Raw genomic sequence first — 20,302 nt, forward strand, 5'->3', positions numbered from 1 at the left:
CGTGTCGAAGGCTTTCGACAGGTCCACGCATGCGACATGTAGCGACTTACACCGCTTCCGGGCGTCGCCGAGCACGGAGGAGAGCAGTGATGTTCTCACACACTCCGTCCACCGGCCGGAAACCCCTTTGGCGGTTGTCGAAAATGTCCAGGGCCGCCAGACGTTTTGCTAGGATCTTATGCAGATGTCTTATAATCACGGAGCCTATACTCAGGAGTCGATACTCCGATGGCCCAAGCCTATCGGACATCCCGCCCTTTTCTAGGAACACCGTTCTAGTCGTGGTGATCGACAAGGGTGCCGTCTCTGCCAAGAGCAGCAGATTGAAAACAAGCGCGCGAAGGTTCACTGGAACAGCGTTCCAAGCCCTCGGCGTAATGCCATCCAATCCAGTGCCATTCCTTACGGAGATCCTCGCAACCTCGGTCGCTAGAATAGGATCCCAGAGCGAGGTCTTATCCGCCGCTGAACCTGGGTTCGCGGCGGCGCCCTCATCGAGGCCCTCCAGATGTATACCTCGTGATGGATGGCTCCGGCTGGCACCCGCCTCCTGCGTCGCCTCTCCGTATAACTCGCGCAGCGCCGTCATATCTCCATCCGCAACACGCCTCTATAAGGAGACGCCAGTAATCACAGAATTCGACAGCGGACGGACGCGTACGCTCAGAGCCGTCTTCGAGTATGTGCGACAAGCAGGATTTAAGGTTTTTCTTATACAGGATTTGCACTTGTGCATATTCCCTTTTCTTTCTTTGCTCTCTGTTCTCTCGCTTCTTAGGATGCCCACGCTCTCTAGTCGGTTCACGCCGTGGAGAGTGCACACTCGGTGGCGGGAAGATTCTCTCCAGCCATCTCTCGATGGCATGAATGTCCACCTCCCCCACAACAGCATCTCTCGCTATGCCTAGGAGAGTGTCAACCTCGAAACTCCGGAGCGACTCATTCTTAGAGATGAGTCCGCCGATATGCTCCCGGAGTCTCTCAGAGTTCTGCTGAGGTACGGGCTGACGTGCACATGCTTGCTCAACAGGACCAACGTGCGTCTCTGTGATCGTTGGGACACCGGCGGCTCCTATCATCGCCTCATCGGTCCCCGTGCCCTCATCGTCCTCCGCAAGCGGATGGACATCATGGCAGAAAGAACTCTCTAACCATCGCTCGATAAGCCTCTTGTCGACGCTTATCTTTGATGGCTTCAAGTGTCTTATGAGGGAATCTCTGTTGCAGGTGTTGGTTCATAAAGAGAATTCCCCTTGCTGAGGCGGCTGCTGCCTCAGCCCGAGTCATGAGACGCGTCTCCTCCACAGACCATCGCCTTCTGGCGATCGACATCGATCGTGCGGTTGGCTTCAACCGGATGGGCTGACCATACGTGAACCCCTAGGCCACGCATGTTCCGGAACTCTCGACCACAATATTCACAGACTACAGGCGGATCGCGACTTTCGGTGACCAATCCAGTCGCTGGTGCAGTGTCCGGCGTGCGCCTAATGGCGCCGCTAGACTTCCCGGCACTCACGGGGGCACCACTCGCTCGCAAACTAACACGCAGTGCCCGAGCCATCCGAGAATCCGGGCGTGAGGATCCGTTTTCATACCTATCCATTTTTGACTGCGTGTGGGGATGCAAACGGCTTGGCAACCGAGAGCTCCCCGAAAACCCGCCCTTTCTTGGGCCCCCACAATCTACCATGGGCTGGGCACATGGGCTCGCAAGCAAGTCCTTTAGGGCGCACAATCGCCATGACACCACTTAGGCGGGATCACTAATGTGGTGGGTGCATGACTTGACTGGCAGAGGCTGTGTATGCCGCATGCCGAGTCCAAGTAACCGATTCCGACCCCAAAGTCGCCCGAAGGGAAACAAGAGCACTGAGAGAGCCTGACTCCCTAGGCCGCTAAACCCACTAGGATAGTCCGGTTACTCCCGCATATAGACCGAGCCGGGGCGGATGGTCTGCCCACTAATTCCGGCTCGCCACAACACCATTCAGCTACTCTACGCAAGCGCAGAGCACCCAGGAGTACGACGAGAAGGTAGATGTGTGATTTGGATGTGAGAGCTAGGGACCTAGCTAGAGGTCTATATTCGCATCACAATCCCAAACTATTTCTTCTCCAACCTTCACGCTGATCTGTTAAACCTCCTCACAGACATCTGTAAACGCGGTTTCCAGGCCGCTAGGATTCACGATTTCAAACGACAAGCCCGCTACACTGGACTTCGTAAAGCCAGGACAGCTGTCAAAGCTTCGCTGCAAGGGCACATCTCCTCAGGATGGCGAGAGTACATGCTTACTCTCAGGCTACATCAGCCTCCCTCGGGCTACTTGCAGTATAGACGCAATAGAGATATCCCGAAGCTCTCGTACGCCTACAATGAGACTCAGGATAAATCGGAGGACTCGTGGCCTCCAGTTAAGTCCCCTGCCCCGACTGAGTTGTCGGTCTATTGTACACAGTCCAGGATAATCCCAGACACCAATGCCTGCTTGGTTACGACAGCGACGATCGGGCCGGGAGACGACTCTCTACTACCCAAGAAAGTCATAATTACTCCCAGCCCCGACGTGGTGGCGAAGGTCCTGGACCTGGGGCGGCGTACTCCGGTGGCGTCTCCGCGATGTGGCTCTCCTCCGATATCGGAGGCAGCGGCTCGATCGGTTGCCTCTCGGCGGGTGTGCCAAGAGTCTCGTCCAACGGCGTGTACGACCGCTGAAGAGAACTCAGGCGAAAGGAGGCACGGCGTGCACGGTCGCGTCATAGGGTAGAGGAAGCCCTCGATGGCGTGCGCGGCCACTGAGGGGGGAATACGACCTATAGTGGTCGGTAACGCCGGCCGTGTAAAAAGGGCCGTATAATGACCGCAAGCGGTCAGTCCTCAGTGCTAGCTTAAGCCATGCGCGGGCTCCAGTGTGCACTGAGAGGGTAGTGCCAAACGGTGGTGCTGGCCGCTCTTTATAGCGCTAAAGACGGTTTCCGCGCACGAGTGGATGATCAAACGGTTGGTCATCTCGTGGCGAGCGTGTGGATCACTCCCGTGCGCGGGCCCACTGTGTCGGCGCGCGGCAGCGCGCGCCGGCGCGCTTGTCGGTGGGCCAGAGTGGCGGTGACCGCACAGTTTTATTCTAAATTTACGCGCGATGTTGCGCATTAGGCTATTCAGGAAATGCGTTCCTTTGTTCCGTTAGCAAGGCTTTTGATGCGCCGTAAATACAAATGAATTCGTTGGTGAAGGCTTCCGCCACATCCACAGCCGAGATAGTGCTTTAGTTTACACCGAGCACTTGATACGCATACTTGATACTTAGTGGTTAGTGGTTGGTTAGTTGATACTAATTTTTCATTAAACTATCTTAATTTCGGCAATGCATTTAAAGAATGGAATTCAGTTTTTAGAGGAAATGCTAAGGACTATTTGATTAATAAGTTTTAAATAGTGAGCATGTAGGAATTTCCGGTTTTCGTGGAGGGTGGAGGACTCATTATATCCATTGATATTTTGTCAAAAGCATTGTCGGGTATGTTAGTATTGTTACGTCTCACGCGGCGCGTTATCCAACTTCCCGTTGCGATATTCGAAATAATCTTTTAGTCTTAATTCTTGCTGGACATAATAACTTCGAATCGATGTGATAACTGGAAACATCTAGTTGCGAGAAACCCAATGTTACCCGACTCCTCGTATCTCAATCGAGAAATTAATGTCGCTCTCTATTTATTTCGAGGCTATCTATGCGGGAATATCCCTGGGAAGCCGAGAGCTAAGGGCGATGCAAGGAACGATTTATGACAGAGAGAGAGAGAAGGATTATCAAAGAATCAAATATGTATATATATTAATGTTTATTTCATATCCAAAAAATTAATTATTGTTTATTTATAAAATATATTATAGTTATATTATAGTATTATAGTTAAATTTTTTATTGCGAGAATGTCTGTCTTTGGCCAATAATAGTAATAGGAGTAATGTTGGCCTGATTTCATAGGTGCCGTTTTGTACAGAGACTATAGCTATATATGTTTCAATTGATGGTGCTGAATTATTGGTATCAGCTTGATTGATGTTAGCAATAAGATCGGTGGTTTCCGGTGAAACATATTCCAGTAATATATATTCAGTTTCTTCGAATATGTCAAACACAGTTTCAAAGGTTGGAGATTCTCCACTGAAATTTATATCAATTGTTGCATATTCTTCAGTCTCTTCGATGGTCAGATCTGAAGGCTGGAAAGTTGAATCGTGGAATAAGACATAATCTTGTAAGCTCTCTAGGGGGATTTCCTTTGGAGCTGTTGCAATTAAATGGTTTGATTTCACTCCTCAATCGTTCTTATGCGGCAAGGAATACATTTGAGAATGTGGCACGGCTACGTGTTGTATACCCCTTAAATTCTTTGAATGACGGGCACGAACTTTCGGTATCTGCCATATTTATTTAGAGATATCGATATAATAGAATAATAAAAAGAAAAATTTATTATCTTAAAAGTATTGCTACAACACTGCTTAATCGTTAGATTATTAATTTTCTCTTTCTTAATTTTAATCAATTTATGTCTGTAAGATTATAATAAGGATTAGGAACAGAGTTATATATTTTGAGGTTATCGAAAGAACTTTCCTTAATTTGAATAAGAATTATTTAATGAATTGTTATTCGTAAAATGTGTTATTAGTGAGGAATTATTAAGTGACTAATATAATTGTCTTGGTATGTTAAATAATCAAAGATCAATACGAAGAAATCTCAATTATAAATTATAATCAAATCATGGCGCTCATCTTGACATTTATACCGTACTGAAAAGTTCCCTTTTTTTTTCTTAACCTAGAAAAGAAGCAGCTTGCGATCTCATCTTCATGCTTAAGGCGGATGAGGTGAATCTTTCATAGTGCAATGAGGACCCACTACTGAGAGAATACCGAATTCTCTCCCAAAGCAGAGCACTAGTAGATAGCAGAAGAATAGATAAGAGATAGTATAAGTAGGATACGGGAACTGCAATCGCGTTGCTAAGTGCGCAAGTGCACTAAGCTACTAGTGAACAGAGAACACGCACTCACCGTTCACTTCGTTAAAATTTCAATCCTTCATCATTTATTAGTATTTCATAACCTCGCGACGCGATAATGACAGATTGAGGTTAGGTTACTTCAAAAATATGTTGCTCGTAAGTTATGTATTCCTTGTATTCTTGCAGACATGCGTGGAAGCAATTCGTGGTTGTGCATTATTTTATGCACAGTATCATAAATTCAAAGATTTTCATACATAATTATTGTTTAATACTTTTAACATTTATGATTTTTTATCGATTCTTATTATATTATAACCACACAAGGCGATAGTGACAGTTAGAGCTTATGTTGTTTTGAGATAATGTCGTTTTGAGGTTAGAATTTTGTCGTTTGTTTACAATCACTAAGGGTTACTAATCACTCATTTATTAAACACACTATCGATATAATTCACTCAATTGTATGTATAATTCAACAAAGTACTTGTATACATGCAGTAAAGTACGCATAATTATGCGAGAGAACAATTGAATTGCGAAAAACAATTGAACAATTGAAGTGAATCTATCTAATTTTGGTCCTGTATAATCGCATAATCCTGTATAATCTCATAATCTCAGTACATCACAGGCGCAATTACAACGATACAGAATGCTTGAAATTAATCAAGACTTACGGATAATCAAACGGATTGCTCGTATATATGTCCGTTCGCGATGGCTGTTTACGCTCTAATTGAAAAGATGGATTAGCAAGAAACTCATTGGCGGAGAGTATTTTAAGGGACTAATCAGCTTGCGCGTATACTGATAAATCTTATTTTCAATCACTCGGGTTTAAGTCGCGCACTGAATTTACTCAACTGCTTTGCTTAAGTGAAATATCAATTAATTTAAGGTTATAATTCAGATTTATCAATAATTGAGAACGTTTGTGTGATTCTGTCACGATGATATAGCATAGCTAAAGCTTAGGTCTCATTTGCAATTTCACTATACTATTCGAGTTATTAAAGAACGATTTCAAGGATGCAATTAGGTTACGTAATATACTTAATCAAAAATTAAATCGTGACTGCTTTAATATTATAAATAGACTTAACAACATGTAAATAAAATATCAATCGACTACTCTAATAATTTTATGTTTCCGTAGCTATGTGCGTATAATTCTGTATGCTCAATCGTATCATGAAAATACTTTACGTACAGTGAGCTGAATCAAGAGAATATTCTATATATAAAGATAAAGTAAAAATATTTCAGAGATATTGAGTTCAAGAATGTAAATTATATCGGAGACTAAATTCTTTTATCAAATATGTATTGGAGACTATGAAAATACTATTAAACATTACTAGTGCGCAGTAGTATTTTGAGGCACTACTATGCATTACTGCGCTTCTTGTCGAAATTGATAAATTTTGACACTGACCATTGATATGTTTTTGTTTCCCACGTAATCTATCAAAATATTATATACATAATTGCTCGATTAAAAGCAAAAAAGAGATAAGCTGATATTTACAAGCATATATATGAGATTTTCACTCACTTCCTCAAATAGATCTATTATGTCACAATAGCATTCTTTTTCTATAAAGTGCTCTAACATTACATTACCGACAGTATGTTGTAACATTACTCTATCTTTTACTGACGCTACACTCCCATCGCTATACCATTGTATTATTACTCACTACTGCACTACTACACTACTACGCTGTAGTGCGTAATAATGCAATTTCTGCGATTACAGTTTCTGAGACGTGCATGTTGAATTCAAAAGAATTGCGTTGTTGATGCGGGTCTTTAAAGCTTGCACGATCTTATATAGTCATACGATTGGTATCATTATTTCGCGATCTGTTGACGTGTTGTTTTCCAACGATCAGGAAAATAGCCTCTAGAGAGACAGTCAGAATTGAATCGAAGTCGTAGAAGTATTGTGATAAATACGAGAGTTCCAATAATTTCGAAGCAATTTCGGAATGAATCCAATGTGTAAATGTATGTCCGCAGAGAGAACATATAAAATATCCGAGAGCACGAACTCCAAACTGCTCCACCGTCAGATTGGCAAAATAATATTGATGGAATAGTCCGCTAAATCCATATCATTGGTAATATGGAAGACCGCGACTTAACTTGCGAACACGTATTGCGCATAATTTATTATCACGTGTCGATATTCCGATCACTTATATTAGAATGCTATGGTAAAATATAAGCATTAATCCATTAGCGCACAATTGTACCGGCTTCCTATACAAATTCAATACTTACATACCTGATTTTCTATCTTAAGTTTTCGCTGGGTCACTTTTCTATCATAATACCGTTTTGATCTGGAGTGGCGGCGTTTAGGTTTTCTTATGTTTTCGTTTACGCTTGCGATATTTTATAGTACAATGTAGTTAGCGTAGCTTTCATTGCTCGGTGTTGGGTCATTGATAGAAGTCCTAGTTTGCCGTATATTAGTTTAAGCGGGATAAATTGAGTTGCTTGTATTATAAGAAAAGCTAGCCATTTTGAGGCACTTATCCCATACATTTTATTTATTCACAAATTGTTTTAGATATTCCAACAATACATAATGGGCTCTCTGGATTGATCTGTTTGATTGAAGGCGACGCAGTTGTCGTATATTGTTTTATTCTAAATTTACGCGCGATGTTGCGCATTGGACTATTTAGGAAATGTGTTTCCTGATCCGTTAGCAAGGTTTTTGGTGCGCCGTAAATATAAATAAATTCGTTGGTGAAGCCTTCCGCTACGTCCACAACCGAGATAGTGTCTTAGTTTACACCGAACACTTGATATGTGTACTTAGATGATAACTATCATTTATTCAATACTAAATTATTTTAATTTCGGCAATACGTTTAACGAATGGGGCATTATACTGGTACAATACACATCCAAATGATTAATGAAATACACGTATTATATATATATATATTTGCATGTATGGTCAAAATTAAAATAATTTAATAGAAAATTACTAGTTAGTATATGTATCCGTAAATAGTCGGTATAAACAAGGTCAGTTTTTAGAGGAATTGCTAAAAAGTATTTGGTTAACAAATCTTAAATAGTGAGAATGTAGGAATTTCCGGTTTTGTGGAGGATGGGAGGCTCATTATATTCATAGATATTTTGTCAAAAGCATTGTCGGATGTGTCGATTAGTATCATCGATTGTTTGGGTTTTACCCTCTCCAATTTCTTTGACAATTTTTATAGTTATTACCCTTTGCACATGTTACGTCGCGGGCGAGATTGATATCGAACGCTTGCACGATCGCGCTCACTCCAGACTGAATGGGGGAAATCACGGCAAAATTTTCGAATTTGTATTGTTTCTATGTATGCCGTTCAAGAAGGAAGATAATCGCCGTGAGAAAATAATCTCGTGAACTCCGATGTTCTCGTCAATATCAATTATTATAGGATCGAAATTTTGTCCTTCACGCAGAAATTCGAGGAAGGCGAAGAATGCTTTGGAACACGCGTCGGACGCACTAATGTCGCGCCAAATTGAGGTCGTGTTGTGCTATCGTGATACAACTCGCACTTTTCGGGGATCGCGTTCGACCGATATTAATAAAATGTCGTAAGATAATACAAAATCGTTGCGAAGGGTCGATAGTTTCTGTGTATTTTATTTTACATCGATAGCACATTAATCTTGCATTGTTAGAATCACTCGCGAGTCCGAGAAAATCATATCCGAATTCTACACACTTTGATAAACTTTGACTTAGTATACGTAAACTGCGGGATCGGTAACGGCTTTACGCGGTGTATCTATTTCGCCTCTACATATCTCGCATTAGATTTGTTATTAGATCGTGTTCGTGGGAGATAAAATTTAATTCTTCCTATCTTGTCCTAGCAGTACTCTGCTAAAATCTCGGCTCTGCGTTGGTGGTATCCTTCGAGAATCGTTCTTTGGGATGTGCAATGGTGGAAGCCTGCAGTGGTGGAAAAATTATATCTTTTTTTCTATAATTATCTCTTCTATAATTGAACACGAACAGTAATTATATAGCTACAAAAGAGAATTTTACACAAAATTAAATGATACAAACTCTTTTATATATATAAAATATGCACATATATGTATATGTGCATATACATATATGCACATATCTATGTCTATTTCTTTTATTATTATAGATTAATTGTAATTTCTAGTTATTTTTTATTTTATTTTAATTTTAAAATAAAAAAGATGAAAAGTGAATTAATCCGCAATTGAAGATGGTTTACATTGGTATAATGTTAATACATTGATTTAATATATCTATATAAGGATAGGCGGTTGTCCTTACTTTTTGATAAAAATCTTAATTATTTTGACGTATTCAATCTACGGACCGTTGAGGAAGAAGCTGAGGCGTCTTGAAAATATGATTTCATGCGTACCAATACTATGATCAATACAATCGTGGGATCCGGCAAGGTATCAAAAGATTGATTTTCTTTTCTTAAATGATTAAGAAACACGGAATACGCTTCAAAACACGCATCGCATGCGTTCAATTCTCACCAAATTGACAGATCCGTTGGGTAAAGTTCGCACTTCCTCTGTGTTCTATTTTCTATATTTATGTAATGCCGTAAAATTAACTGAAATTGTTGCGAAGGGCGGTTGCGTTCGTATTCTGTTTTGCATCGTTCGCACAAAAGCCCGGTTACTGTAGTCATTAGCAATTCCGTAAAGTCCGTATCCGAATTCGGTTACGCATCGGCAAAATCCTATCTGATAAACATACACGGCGGCAGGATCGGTTTCAGATTTTTGCGGTGACTCTTGTCCCTTGCACATTACTTATTTGTTTTCGGTCAATATGTCGAACATGCTAAGAGTTGAAATGTTTCCTATCTTTAGTGGAATGTGGCTAGGATGTCGCTTCTGATCTGGTAGTACTTTTCCTTCTGTAGGTCGTTTCTAATCATCCGCAATGGAAGGAATTTCGACGTCCTGAATATGATTGGGAGTTGATGAGTTTCCACACAGGAGGTGATCAAACACTTTTGTCGAATAACTGTTCGTATTTTGGTTCTGGTTTGATATTCTGAGTCGTATACGGTGTTAACATCAAGAAATTCGCAAGTGTAGCAGCAGTTTTTTATTTAGTTTCTTAAATATGCGCTTCAGCGTTTGCTTGCGACCGGCGCGATGGCATCGTAATTGCGGCATCGAAGGAGATTTTTCTATCAAAATGTTTCATCGTAAATTATTACGCGTACATAATCGTGCTTGGCAGTGCGCAATACACAATGGAATGCGTTGGCTGACGCAATTGATTATGATATTACGGAGATGTTATGGCTTGTGGGCGACTCTCTAGGAGGACTCTCTAAGTTGTAAGGGCTGTATGGAATGGTGTAGCTGACTGCTAATTTTTTACTTTGTCCTGGTTTCAACTGTGTGTTCTGTCCCGTACCATTACGAAGTCGCCTATACCATACACTGATGGCTTTTTATGAGACTTATCATATTTAAACTTATTATAAGCGTGCAGCTCTTTCGTAGCGTTAAAAACGATTTGTTTTAAATCGTCGCTGGAATGTCGTGATCTATTTGAGCTAAATCGTTCACCAGCTCGGCAAGCTTCTTGTCGAGATGACATTGCTTGTCGTACCCGAGCAATAACTTGGCCGGCGACGTTTTTATACCACTGTGGAATGTATTGTTTATTACATACTGTATTTCAAAGAGATGCGAATCCTACGTTCGCACATCCTTGACGGTCTTCCTCAACGATGTTGTCAGGAATCTGTTTACTCTCTCTACCAATCTGTTAGCCCACGGGACGGCCACGGCAACTTTCCGATGTTTGAAATCGTAACTTTGAGAGAATGTTTCAAACTCGACAGAGATAAATGCCGTGCCTCTATCCGTGACAACCTCGTTCGGAATTCCAAAAGTCGAAAACATGTTTGTCAGATTCCGGAGTACTTCTTTCGTACTGGTTGTTCGCGTCGGAAACATCCATACGAATCGTGTGAATGCGTCAATGACAACTAGGATATATTTATTATTTTCTTCCGACTCTGGTAACGGCCCATAATGGTCAACGTGAATTACTTTGCACGGTTCGGAAGGCAATTCTCCGCTTTGGATTTCTCCTTCGCGTTGATTCGTAGAAATATTTCCGGTTAGGCATACGATACAATTATCTATATAATCCCGGATTCGTTTTCGCATTGAAGGAAACCAGTAAGCTTTATCTATTCCTTGACATGTCTTTTCCAGACCGCAATGCGCCATTTCGTCGTGGTGTATTCGAATGATATTGTTAATCATGCTATCAGGGATTATGAATCTTGGCCTGTCGTGCCCTTTACGATATACGAGGCCATTTATCAATTGAAATTTGTCGTGATCCTGATATTCTAATTCTACCGCGATTTCTTTTAACTTAATGTCCTGTAATTGCCTAAATTCCAGTTCGCGTTCCAGCGGTAGCGTACCGATGTACGTTACTTGCCTGCTTAAGGCGTCTACGTGCGACATTTTTTTATTGTCGGTGAATTAATTTAAATTTATAAATTTGTTTAAGCGTCCACCGCGCTATCCGTGGATTGGCTCGGTTCACCGCGTATACTAACGCGTTACAATCTGTAGGAGTGCCGCAAGTCAATGCAGCACAAGCGCATAAAATCTCGAATAAGGTACGTTAATTGATGCAGCTATTCGGTATCATCAAGGCGTTGTGACTCGTGGGCGACTCTTTAGGAGCGCCACATGTCAATGCAGCACGAGCACGGAAAGCCTCGGATAATACTGGAGAAATTTTGTATTTGATTTTATAATTTGGAATAAACTAAGTTACAGTTCCTCGTCGAGGTGAGAGCGGGTTACCGCCCAACACACTAATCGGATGATCGAAGACTCAGTGAAGTTTGTCAATCACTTTTATTTTTAATAATCAGGTCTTGAGTAAATCTCCTGTACCTCGCGAACACTGTCGATATATTCAGTCGCTAGGATAGGAATAGTGGGCTCTTTAAATAATCACTGAATTAATTTCACTTCGTATAATTGTGAATAAAACACATAGGTAACATTATGATGATACACTAGTATAATAGTCGAAAAGTATAATGAATAATAGTGAATAATAATGTGATAATAGATATGTATTGGATATTAAGAATTACTTATCTTAATGTTGAATAGAAGAGTGAAGATTCACATTAATACTAACTAGTGAATTGAATTTGAATTGAGTTGAAATTGGATTGAGATTGATTCTAGATTCACCGTAACATTAAGTGTCGAATTAGAACTTTGATACTTAAAACTAGAATGACTCTACCCTAGGTGTAGGATATGTTCACGGGCTTGGAGCTGTCCAAGCCGGAGTGAACTCATCGAAGTTGCACTGTGAACTGTCTCATGATGGCTCTGCACTGAGCTTCTTCGATTCGACAGCTCGAGTAGCGGCGGCGTCTGAGTGGAAGGCGCTGGCGATGGGGCCCTGGCGTTCTCGCAGGGGTCACCAGCGAGTCGTGGGGGGCTTTGCAGGGACGCAGTGCGTCAGAAACTTCCTCCAGGGACGTATTACATGAAGACTGTTTTTGATGCGTTCATTTCGTGTATCGTCAGGATTTAGTGGAATCCTGAAGCCAGGTCGAATACAGTAAAATATTTGGCGCTGTGTGATTAATCTATTATTTTGGTTATATTTGGTAGGGGGGGGGCATCCTCGATTGATTTTTTTTGTTTAGAGTACGATAATCGATGATCATTCGCTACCTTTTGTTCTTTTTTAGATCTGATTTTTAGAGTACTATCCACAGAGAGAAATTATAAGGCGAGGCGATTACATTGTTTACTAATAATTTTTTGACTTGGCACGTGATTTCCTCCCTGTGAATAGATGGAGACCTGAATTATTAAATGTTTATTGGAATGTCATCAACTGTCGTGATTCTGTGTGAGCCGGAGTCGGTACAGCTTAATTCATTGCCTGGTACTTGGAACAGATTGCTTTTCTTATCTATTAAACCATTGAAATGATTGAAATGATCTCCGCTTCGTTTAAATGTTGCAGGCGGAATAGTGCCTTGACTTTGAGGATCCTATTACTTTTGTTTACTCGTTCGATTGCAGTTTCTGAGATGTGCGTGTTGGATCCGAAGGAATTGCGTTGTTAACGCGGGTCTTTGAAGCTTGCACGATTTTGTATAGTCATACGATATCATTATTTCTGTTGACGTGCTGTTTTCCAACGATCAGGAAAATGGCCTCTAGAAAGACAGTCATATTTCAATTGAATCGAAATCGTAGAAGTATTATGTGATAAGTAGAGAGTTCCAATAATTTCGAAGCAATTTCGGAATGAATCCAATGTGTAAGTGTATGTCCGCAAGGGGAACATATATGGTGTTACATCTTATATATGGTGTTACATCTTATATATGATTACATCTTATATATATGGTGTTACGCGCGGCGCGTAATCTGGTCTCTCGTCATTTCAATCGACAACCTTTCAAATTTCAATTTTATTTGACTCGACAACTTTCGACATCTAACACATTAATCATTAAGAGATTTTACCTTATCATGAGTATGAGTATACAAAATTATTACCTTGATAAGCATTGAGAAGCTACAATCCTTTCAACTGGATAATTAGGGTTATTCTACTTCTACCATTAAGGTTAGTCTGCTAGCCTTATAAAACTGTTAGGGAGAATTAAGAATTGAATTGGGATTAATCAGGTTTACTAAAGGAACTTTTCTCAATCTTGTCGACAAAAGATATTAATGTTACGTCACAGCGGCGAGTCGCGGAGCGGATTGCATTTGCACCGTACAAGGGAGGACTGTATTAATTAACGGCGACGAGTAATGGCAACCGAGCGGCAAGCTGTCATTCCCGTTCTGAGTCGAGAGAGAAAGAAATAGAGTACTAGGAGGTTCTGAACGTTGCGGTTTGGCGTTACGTCGTGGTTAACTGTCGACCGAATCTCAATTATTCACCGGGTGGCGTAATTGCGTAAAGAGAGTAGGAAACTCGTTTTCTACTCTCTTTACGCAATTACGCCAGTTCAGCCGACGCGAAAATATTACTCTGGGGGCGGGACGAGAGCGATCGATGTAAACACATGTCCTCGAATGTTTGCGAATGTTTGATCGATGTAAACACGTGTCCTCCGTTCGCGTCTAAACCAAAAATTTCGTGAAGGCCTCGGCGCACTGTGAGCAGTGTTCGATCTCGCGGATGATTGTCAAGGAAGTGTAGCAACACTCACAGTATTCAGTAGCCTCGATTTGACCTTGCAAATAATGCGACAGAGCCAAACGATAAATGATAGTTTATCGGGGATTAATTCCTTGCAGCGGAAATAGAGCGTATCGGCGCTATTATCGTTATTATTAGCACTTGTCCAGCTCATTTGCCGATACGCGAAATCAGTGATGCATTTAGCTGAACTGGCACGGTTGAAGAATACCGCGGCTGGAGACGTGCGCACCTTTGGCACATAGAGCTGACCCATGCACATTACGTTAAACTGCTCATCAGCCCGTCCGCATACCGTATTGCGTGGCTGAGACGAGCTTCGTGATTTCATCGAGAGTTGGGGCAAATATTATTTTAGAATATTTTGAACCAAGCGTTCAGTTTTCAGCTATTAAAATTGCACATTCTCCGAGTGAAATCGATGGAAACAGCAAAAACTATCCAAAAAAGGGGTCGATCGTAAAACTTTTCCGCAAGTGCGTCGCTTTCCCTTTTTTTTATATCGCCCGAACACGTTCGAACGCGTTTGGACGCGTCTGGATATTCCCGATTCTACGCGGCTTTAAGAAATTTCTAGATGTACGTGGCGTATGGATTACACGGCGTTTAGGTCTATCAATTAATTAATTCACTTACCTAGTCGAGGCGTTGCGCTGGCGATAGGTCTCCAGAGATATAAAGCGCCGGGGGGAAAGTTCTGTATTGCTGTGCTCGTGGCTCGGTAGGGATGGTAGCTTGGCACTCCACAGTTTGTCATGCACCAGGAGCTCGTACTCGGGATCGTATTCGAGGGCTTCACCGAGTATTTCGTTGTGGTCATATATCACGGCCATGTGCAAGCCATAGTATAATTGCCGATGCTGGTATGGCCCGCGCGATTCTTTCTAGATTTTGGCATCGACTTTCGGTAATTACGACAATCAGAATGGTCATTTAGGAGAGGTTTACGCTCTTCTGCGAGCCACTCAGTTGGTTCGACATCACTTGGGAACGCGAAACGCGAGCGAGAAGTCATGTGTCTCCTTCGTAAGTGCGGACTCTAGTAGTGTCGTAATTAATATTGTTAGTTAATAATAATAATAATAATAATAATAATAATAATAATAATAATAGCGTTTGAAATTGATAATATAGTATTTTAATCATAATTAATGTAATATTGCTAATAATATAATAAAAGTGTGTAATAATGTTACTACTAGTGGTAAAAAAAAAGTAATGGTGAGGCACGTCGCGTTCGACGCTGTACGGCAGAAGAACCAATGATCGCGGTTCGGAGGCCATCATGGTGGCATTCGGGGTTAAAGCGTTATAAAGGCGAAAAAAAATTTATAATGGCTTTCCAGACGTAACATTAAATTAGTGAATTGTCATCAATGGAATATATTGACGATAGAGATCTTGTCTGATTATAAGTTAATGCAAATGGCGATTATGAGGATATGAAATTAATAAGAAAATGTTTCTGTGATTGATTGCAAATGATGACCTTAAACATCGATAGTTAAAACGATCTTTAAATTAAAGATGTCTGTGAAAAATTCCTTTATCATAATTGTTTTGTATTATATTTCTTTAATTGATCGATGAAAAAGGTTAAGACATATAATATTCATAGAATGAAGAAATAAGAATAACAAATCCTTGGAATATACTTTATCGTCTTGATTCCGTGAATGAATTTTATGATTTACTATTGTTTACGTCTCATCTCGATATTTACTTACACCGTACAGAGTATTTCCTTTTTTTTTTAATTTAGAAAGGAAGCGACTTGTTATCACTGTCTTCGCTTAAGGCGGATAGGGTGAATCTCTCGTGGCGTCTGATAAGGATTCACTACTGAGAGAACGCGGGTTCTCCTACCGCGGAGCACTAGCAGATAGCAAAAAAATAGACAAGAGATAGTATAAATACGGGAACTGCAATCGCGTTGCTAAGTGCGCAAGTGCACCGAGCCACTAACTCACTAGAAAATAATAAAAGAAAGCTTGCGATTCTGTCAACGCTTAAGGATACAGGGTGAACTTCCCCCACGCACGGAGGTCACTACCAGAGAAATGCTCCCTTCTCTGACGCAGAACACTAGTAATAGAAGAAAAAAAACATAAAGAAAGAGAGAAAAATAGAGATGGAGAGGGAACACATACATTGTTTACTGCGTCTAAAATCACTATTTTTTATCAATTATTATTATTTTATAACTCCGCGACATGATAATGACAGTTAAAGATTAAGTTATTGTGAGATTATGTTGCTTAGAAGTTAAAATGTTGTTCGCTTACAATCATTAAAGGTTAGTAATTATTGATTTAATAAACACGTTATCGATGTAATTCGTTCAATTGTGCATATAATTCAATAAAATATTTGTATACATACAGAATATGCATAATCATGCGGGAAAATAACTTATGAATCCGTTTTGTTGCGTCCTGTACCATAATCTCAGTATACCACGCAATTATATCAATTATTATATGCAACGAGAGAGTTATAGAGTGGTTATAATTAATTAAAACTTACAGATAATTGAGTGAATCGCTCGTGCACGTCCGTTCACGACGGCTGCTCATGCTTTATTGAAGTGATAGACTGACAAAAAATTCATTGGCGGAGAATATCTCAAAGGACCAATCAACTTGCGCGTAAGACTAGTAAGACTTTTTTTCAACCAATCGGGTTTAAATCGCGCATTGAATTTACACAACTGCCTTGCTATGAGAAATATTGATTAATTTGAGATATTATAATTTAGATCAGGAATCAATACTTAAGATTGAGCAATCATAAGATTCTGTCATAAATCATTGATGCAGATAGACTTAGGTCTCGTTCGCAATTCTATCATAAAGTGTTCATGAAATCTCATAATAAAATATCGATCATTAAATCATAAAATGTTAATCAAAAAGAAAATCGGAAAAGTATTCTGAATAATACTAAATATAAATAGTAATATATTTCTATGTGTCAAGCCGAATCATGAAAATATTCTAAGTATGGAGACAAAAATCTTTTAGAGATTAAGTTCAAGTGTATAAGGTCTTACCGGAGACTAAGTTCAAACTTACAAAAAATTCTGGAGACTACTGTAGAGATGCTTATTGTTCACTTATTACTTTTCGACTGCTCTAACATTACACATAGACTCAGCAATATGTAAATTGTAAGGTATTTCAAGTTTTCAATTATTTGTAATAAAATATTGATCATAAAATCATGTTAAGTATTTATCAAAGTAGCGACAGTATTATAAAATATTCTATGTATGGAGAAGTAAAAATATTTCAGAGACTAAGTTCAAGAACGTACAATTGTATTGAAGACTAAGTTCTTTTATCAAATATGTATCGGAGAGTAAGTTCTATTTATCAAATATATATCGGAGACTAAATTCTATTTACCTAAGTTCTTTTCGGAGACTAAGTTCTTTTCTTTAGGAGACTTTCACTTGAGATCTTTACTATTCATTATTCATTTTATTCGATTGCTCTGGTTAGCGCTCTCGGACATTCCTTATATACCTCGAAAATCGGATATCAACATCGAATGTTCTAGAATTCGTCAATTAAATTGATTTACGATGACAGCTAACATAATTTTGAATTTATTTTCTAGGAATTGTTTAATTTATGATGACAGCTAACATGCTCGCGAATTTATTTTCTAAGAATCGTTTGATTTATGGTGACAGCTAACATGACGTTTTTACATTCCTAATAAAATATTCTTTCGTTATTATTAACACTTCTACGACGATTCCTCCTCGCGTGACTCCCACCTCTCGTCTCTTATACGTTCCCGATAATTATAACGTCACCCTCGGTATCGCAAATTGAAGACTTCCGGCGCGTCGCCTATCGTCTCCGCGATATGCAAACGAACGAGGAAAGGAAACTCCGTCTCTCGCGGATAGTCTTAATCTCATATTCATATACACAAGCCATAGTTATATTATAGTATAATATACTGCACATAATTATATGCACACACATTTAGTTGCGCTAATTGATGCCAACGCGCTCTCTTCTTTTTCTCTCTTCCTCGTACGCAGCTGACGAAACGGTACTACTTTTCCTCCAATATTTGCGATAAGCGCAAAAAAAAACATTTCGTCGTCATCCTTGTTAAATACGTCGTAATAGCCGCTTTCATGAAAGTTCACCATATATTCCTGTCGTCTGTTAATCTCGATCGGTTTCTTCTTTTCGTAGAGTACTTCCAGTAAAAGATTATGCCATCCCTCGATAGTGATGACATACACACGCCTCTATTATCTTTTTAGGTGAAATTTCACGCTGAGGCGGAAATCGACAATCGCGCCTCTTTAACTGATTAGAAATCGGAGTGTATTGTCCTCTCACGACGTACTCAGTCACATTGACCGATGGATACGCCGTCACGTTTCGCAATGGAGAAGATGTTAGGTCATCCAACGAATGGCACCAATACATCTCATCGTCATCGATCATTCGTGTCTCGCACAGCTGACACCGATTCGCTACTTTGACGGTTCTCGCCATCGTAAACACGACGACAAGTATCGCTCAAAAGAATCACCTCGACGCGTCAAACCGCAACGTTCTACAAAACAGGACGAGCGGCACACGCGCGGCATTCTATTATACATAATCAGAACGCGCGCCTTCCTATCGCCCGCGAAAACAGGACGCGCTAGACCCCGCGGAAAACGCCTAGACAGAACGCGCCTAACCACAGCTCAAGTATCAAGATGATCGTGATGAGCGGGAAGCACTACTCGGGTCGAGGCGTGAGCGTCTGCTTTCTGGCGCTGCGCAGTGGAAGGAGGCGCGAAATTACAATCATATAATATCAATGTAACAGTTGTTATATAACAACGTGACATTGTAATTATATTGCTATTCGTTTATTATAACATGTAAATAATAGAATAATATAATAGTTACATAATCCAGTTATACTGTATGTATAATACTAGGTTATATAACTATAATGTAATTAGAGTGTAACAGCTGTTATATAACATGTTACTTTTATGTTATATAACATTTATATTTGGTGTTTGCTGGGCACATACTATAATTATTCTTATCCTACATTGGATTATTTTATACATTTAAATTTATACTTTGATATCTGTGTGTGGGTGTTTCGGAGAGGGGATCGAATTTCTGGAGGCGCTCTATAGGAGGAGGAAAGGAATTCGGAGTTCGCAGAACTCATCCAGGGATTTTTCAATGAGGAAATTTGGATGTTGGAAATCTGAGTCATGGCGTTCCGGAAAGAGTGCGCTGGGGGTGACCCAGCCTTAGATGATCTGATCGAGGAGGACGGAGAAGAAATACTAGGTGAATAAAGCTTCGTGCCGAAGCAACTCGTGGTTTCGTCCGTTCATGTAGAAACCTCCTTGCCGAGGAGTTGTTGGCTAGTCGACGAGTTCGCTTATTACGACGATAACGGAGCCTCTGCAGGGCTCGCCTCCGTTTCTGAGCGTCGGAAAGAGAGGATGATGTAAATTTCATTGGAAGAAATGGATAAGTGAGAGAAATCCTGGAATAAGAACGCTTATTGGCTCTTGCGATACGCTTTTCAGAATTGATGGATTTTCAATTTCTAGTAAGTTGATTTCTTTAATAGACGTATCTCGTTGTTGGTTCTTGTTTATCAAAGCTTCATCTTGTTGATTGTCTGGTTAATGTTTTATAATCGCTGGCGAATGAAATAAATTCTATTTGTTCAAAAATCGTTTTGTTGAAATGTACTTGGTTGGTATCGAAATTGATATCGAGAGCAACGAACTCTTCTGCTTCTTCTATAGTAAGGAGAGACGGCTCAAATGCAGATGTATGAAAAATGACATAATCCTGCAAACAGTCTGCAGGAATCTCTTTTGGAACTGTTTCGACCAAATGATTTATTTCTTCGAGCGCGCTTTTATCCGTATGCACGTTGGGAAAATTCGTTTAAATTCCGTACGGCTTCTGACTGCCAGGCTCCTTAAGTTTTTGGAAGTTCTATCGCGTT

General features: G+C 40.4%; 1 protein-coding gene across 6 annotated transcripts in view; it reads left to right on the forward strand.

Moving 5' to 3' along the window:
• Positions 1-20,302, forward strand: part of LOC105431111 (uncharacterized) — a 53,563-nt gene that overhangs the window by 12,399 nt on the left and 20,862 nt on the right. The window contains exon 8 of one of the 6 annotated variants that reach the window (XM_089084665.1): positions 1,228-17,212. The exons of 3 other annotated variants lie outside the window; for them this stretch is intronic. In XM_089084665.1, coding sequence (XP_088940791.1) covers positions 1,228-1,260 — 33 coding nt within the window. In that variant the 3' untranslated portion in view covers positions 1,261-17,212. Of the gene's footprint in view, positions 1-1,227; positions 17,213-20,302 lie in introns of those variants that run through there. 2 more of the 6 variants (XM_089084664.1, XM_089084667.1) reach the window with 2 other exon arrangements.

This window comes from Pogonomyrmex barbatus, unplaced genomic scaffold (genome assembly GCF_055798465.1).
Source record: "Pogonomyrmex barbatus isolate J1 unplaced genomic scaffold, ASM5579846v1 scaffold9, whole genome shotgun sequence".
NCBI classification, from domain to species: domain Eukaryota; kingdom Metazoa; phylum Arthropoda; class Insecta; order Hymenoptera; family Formicidae; genus Pogonomyrmex; species Pogonomyrmex barbatus.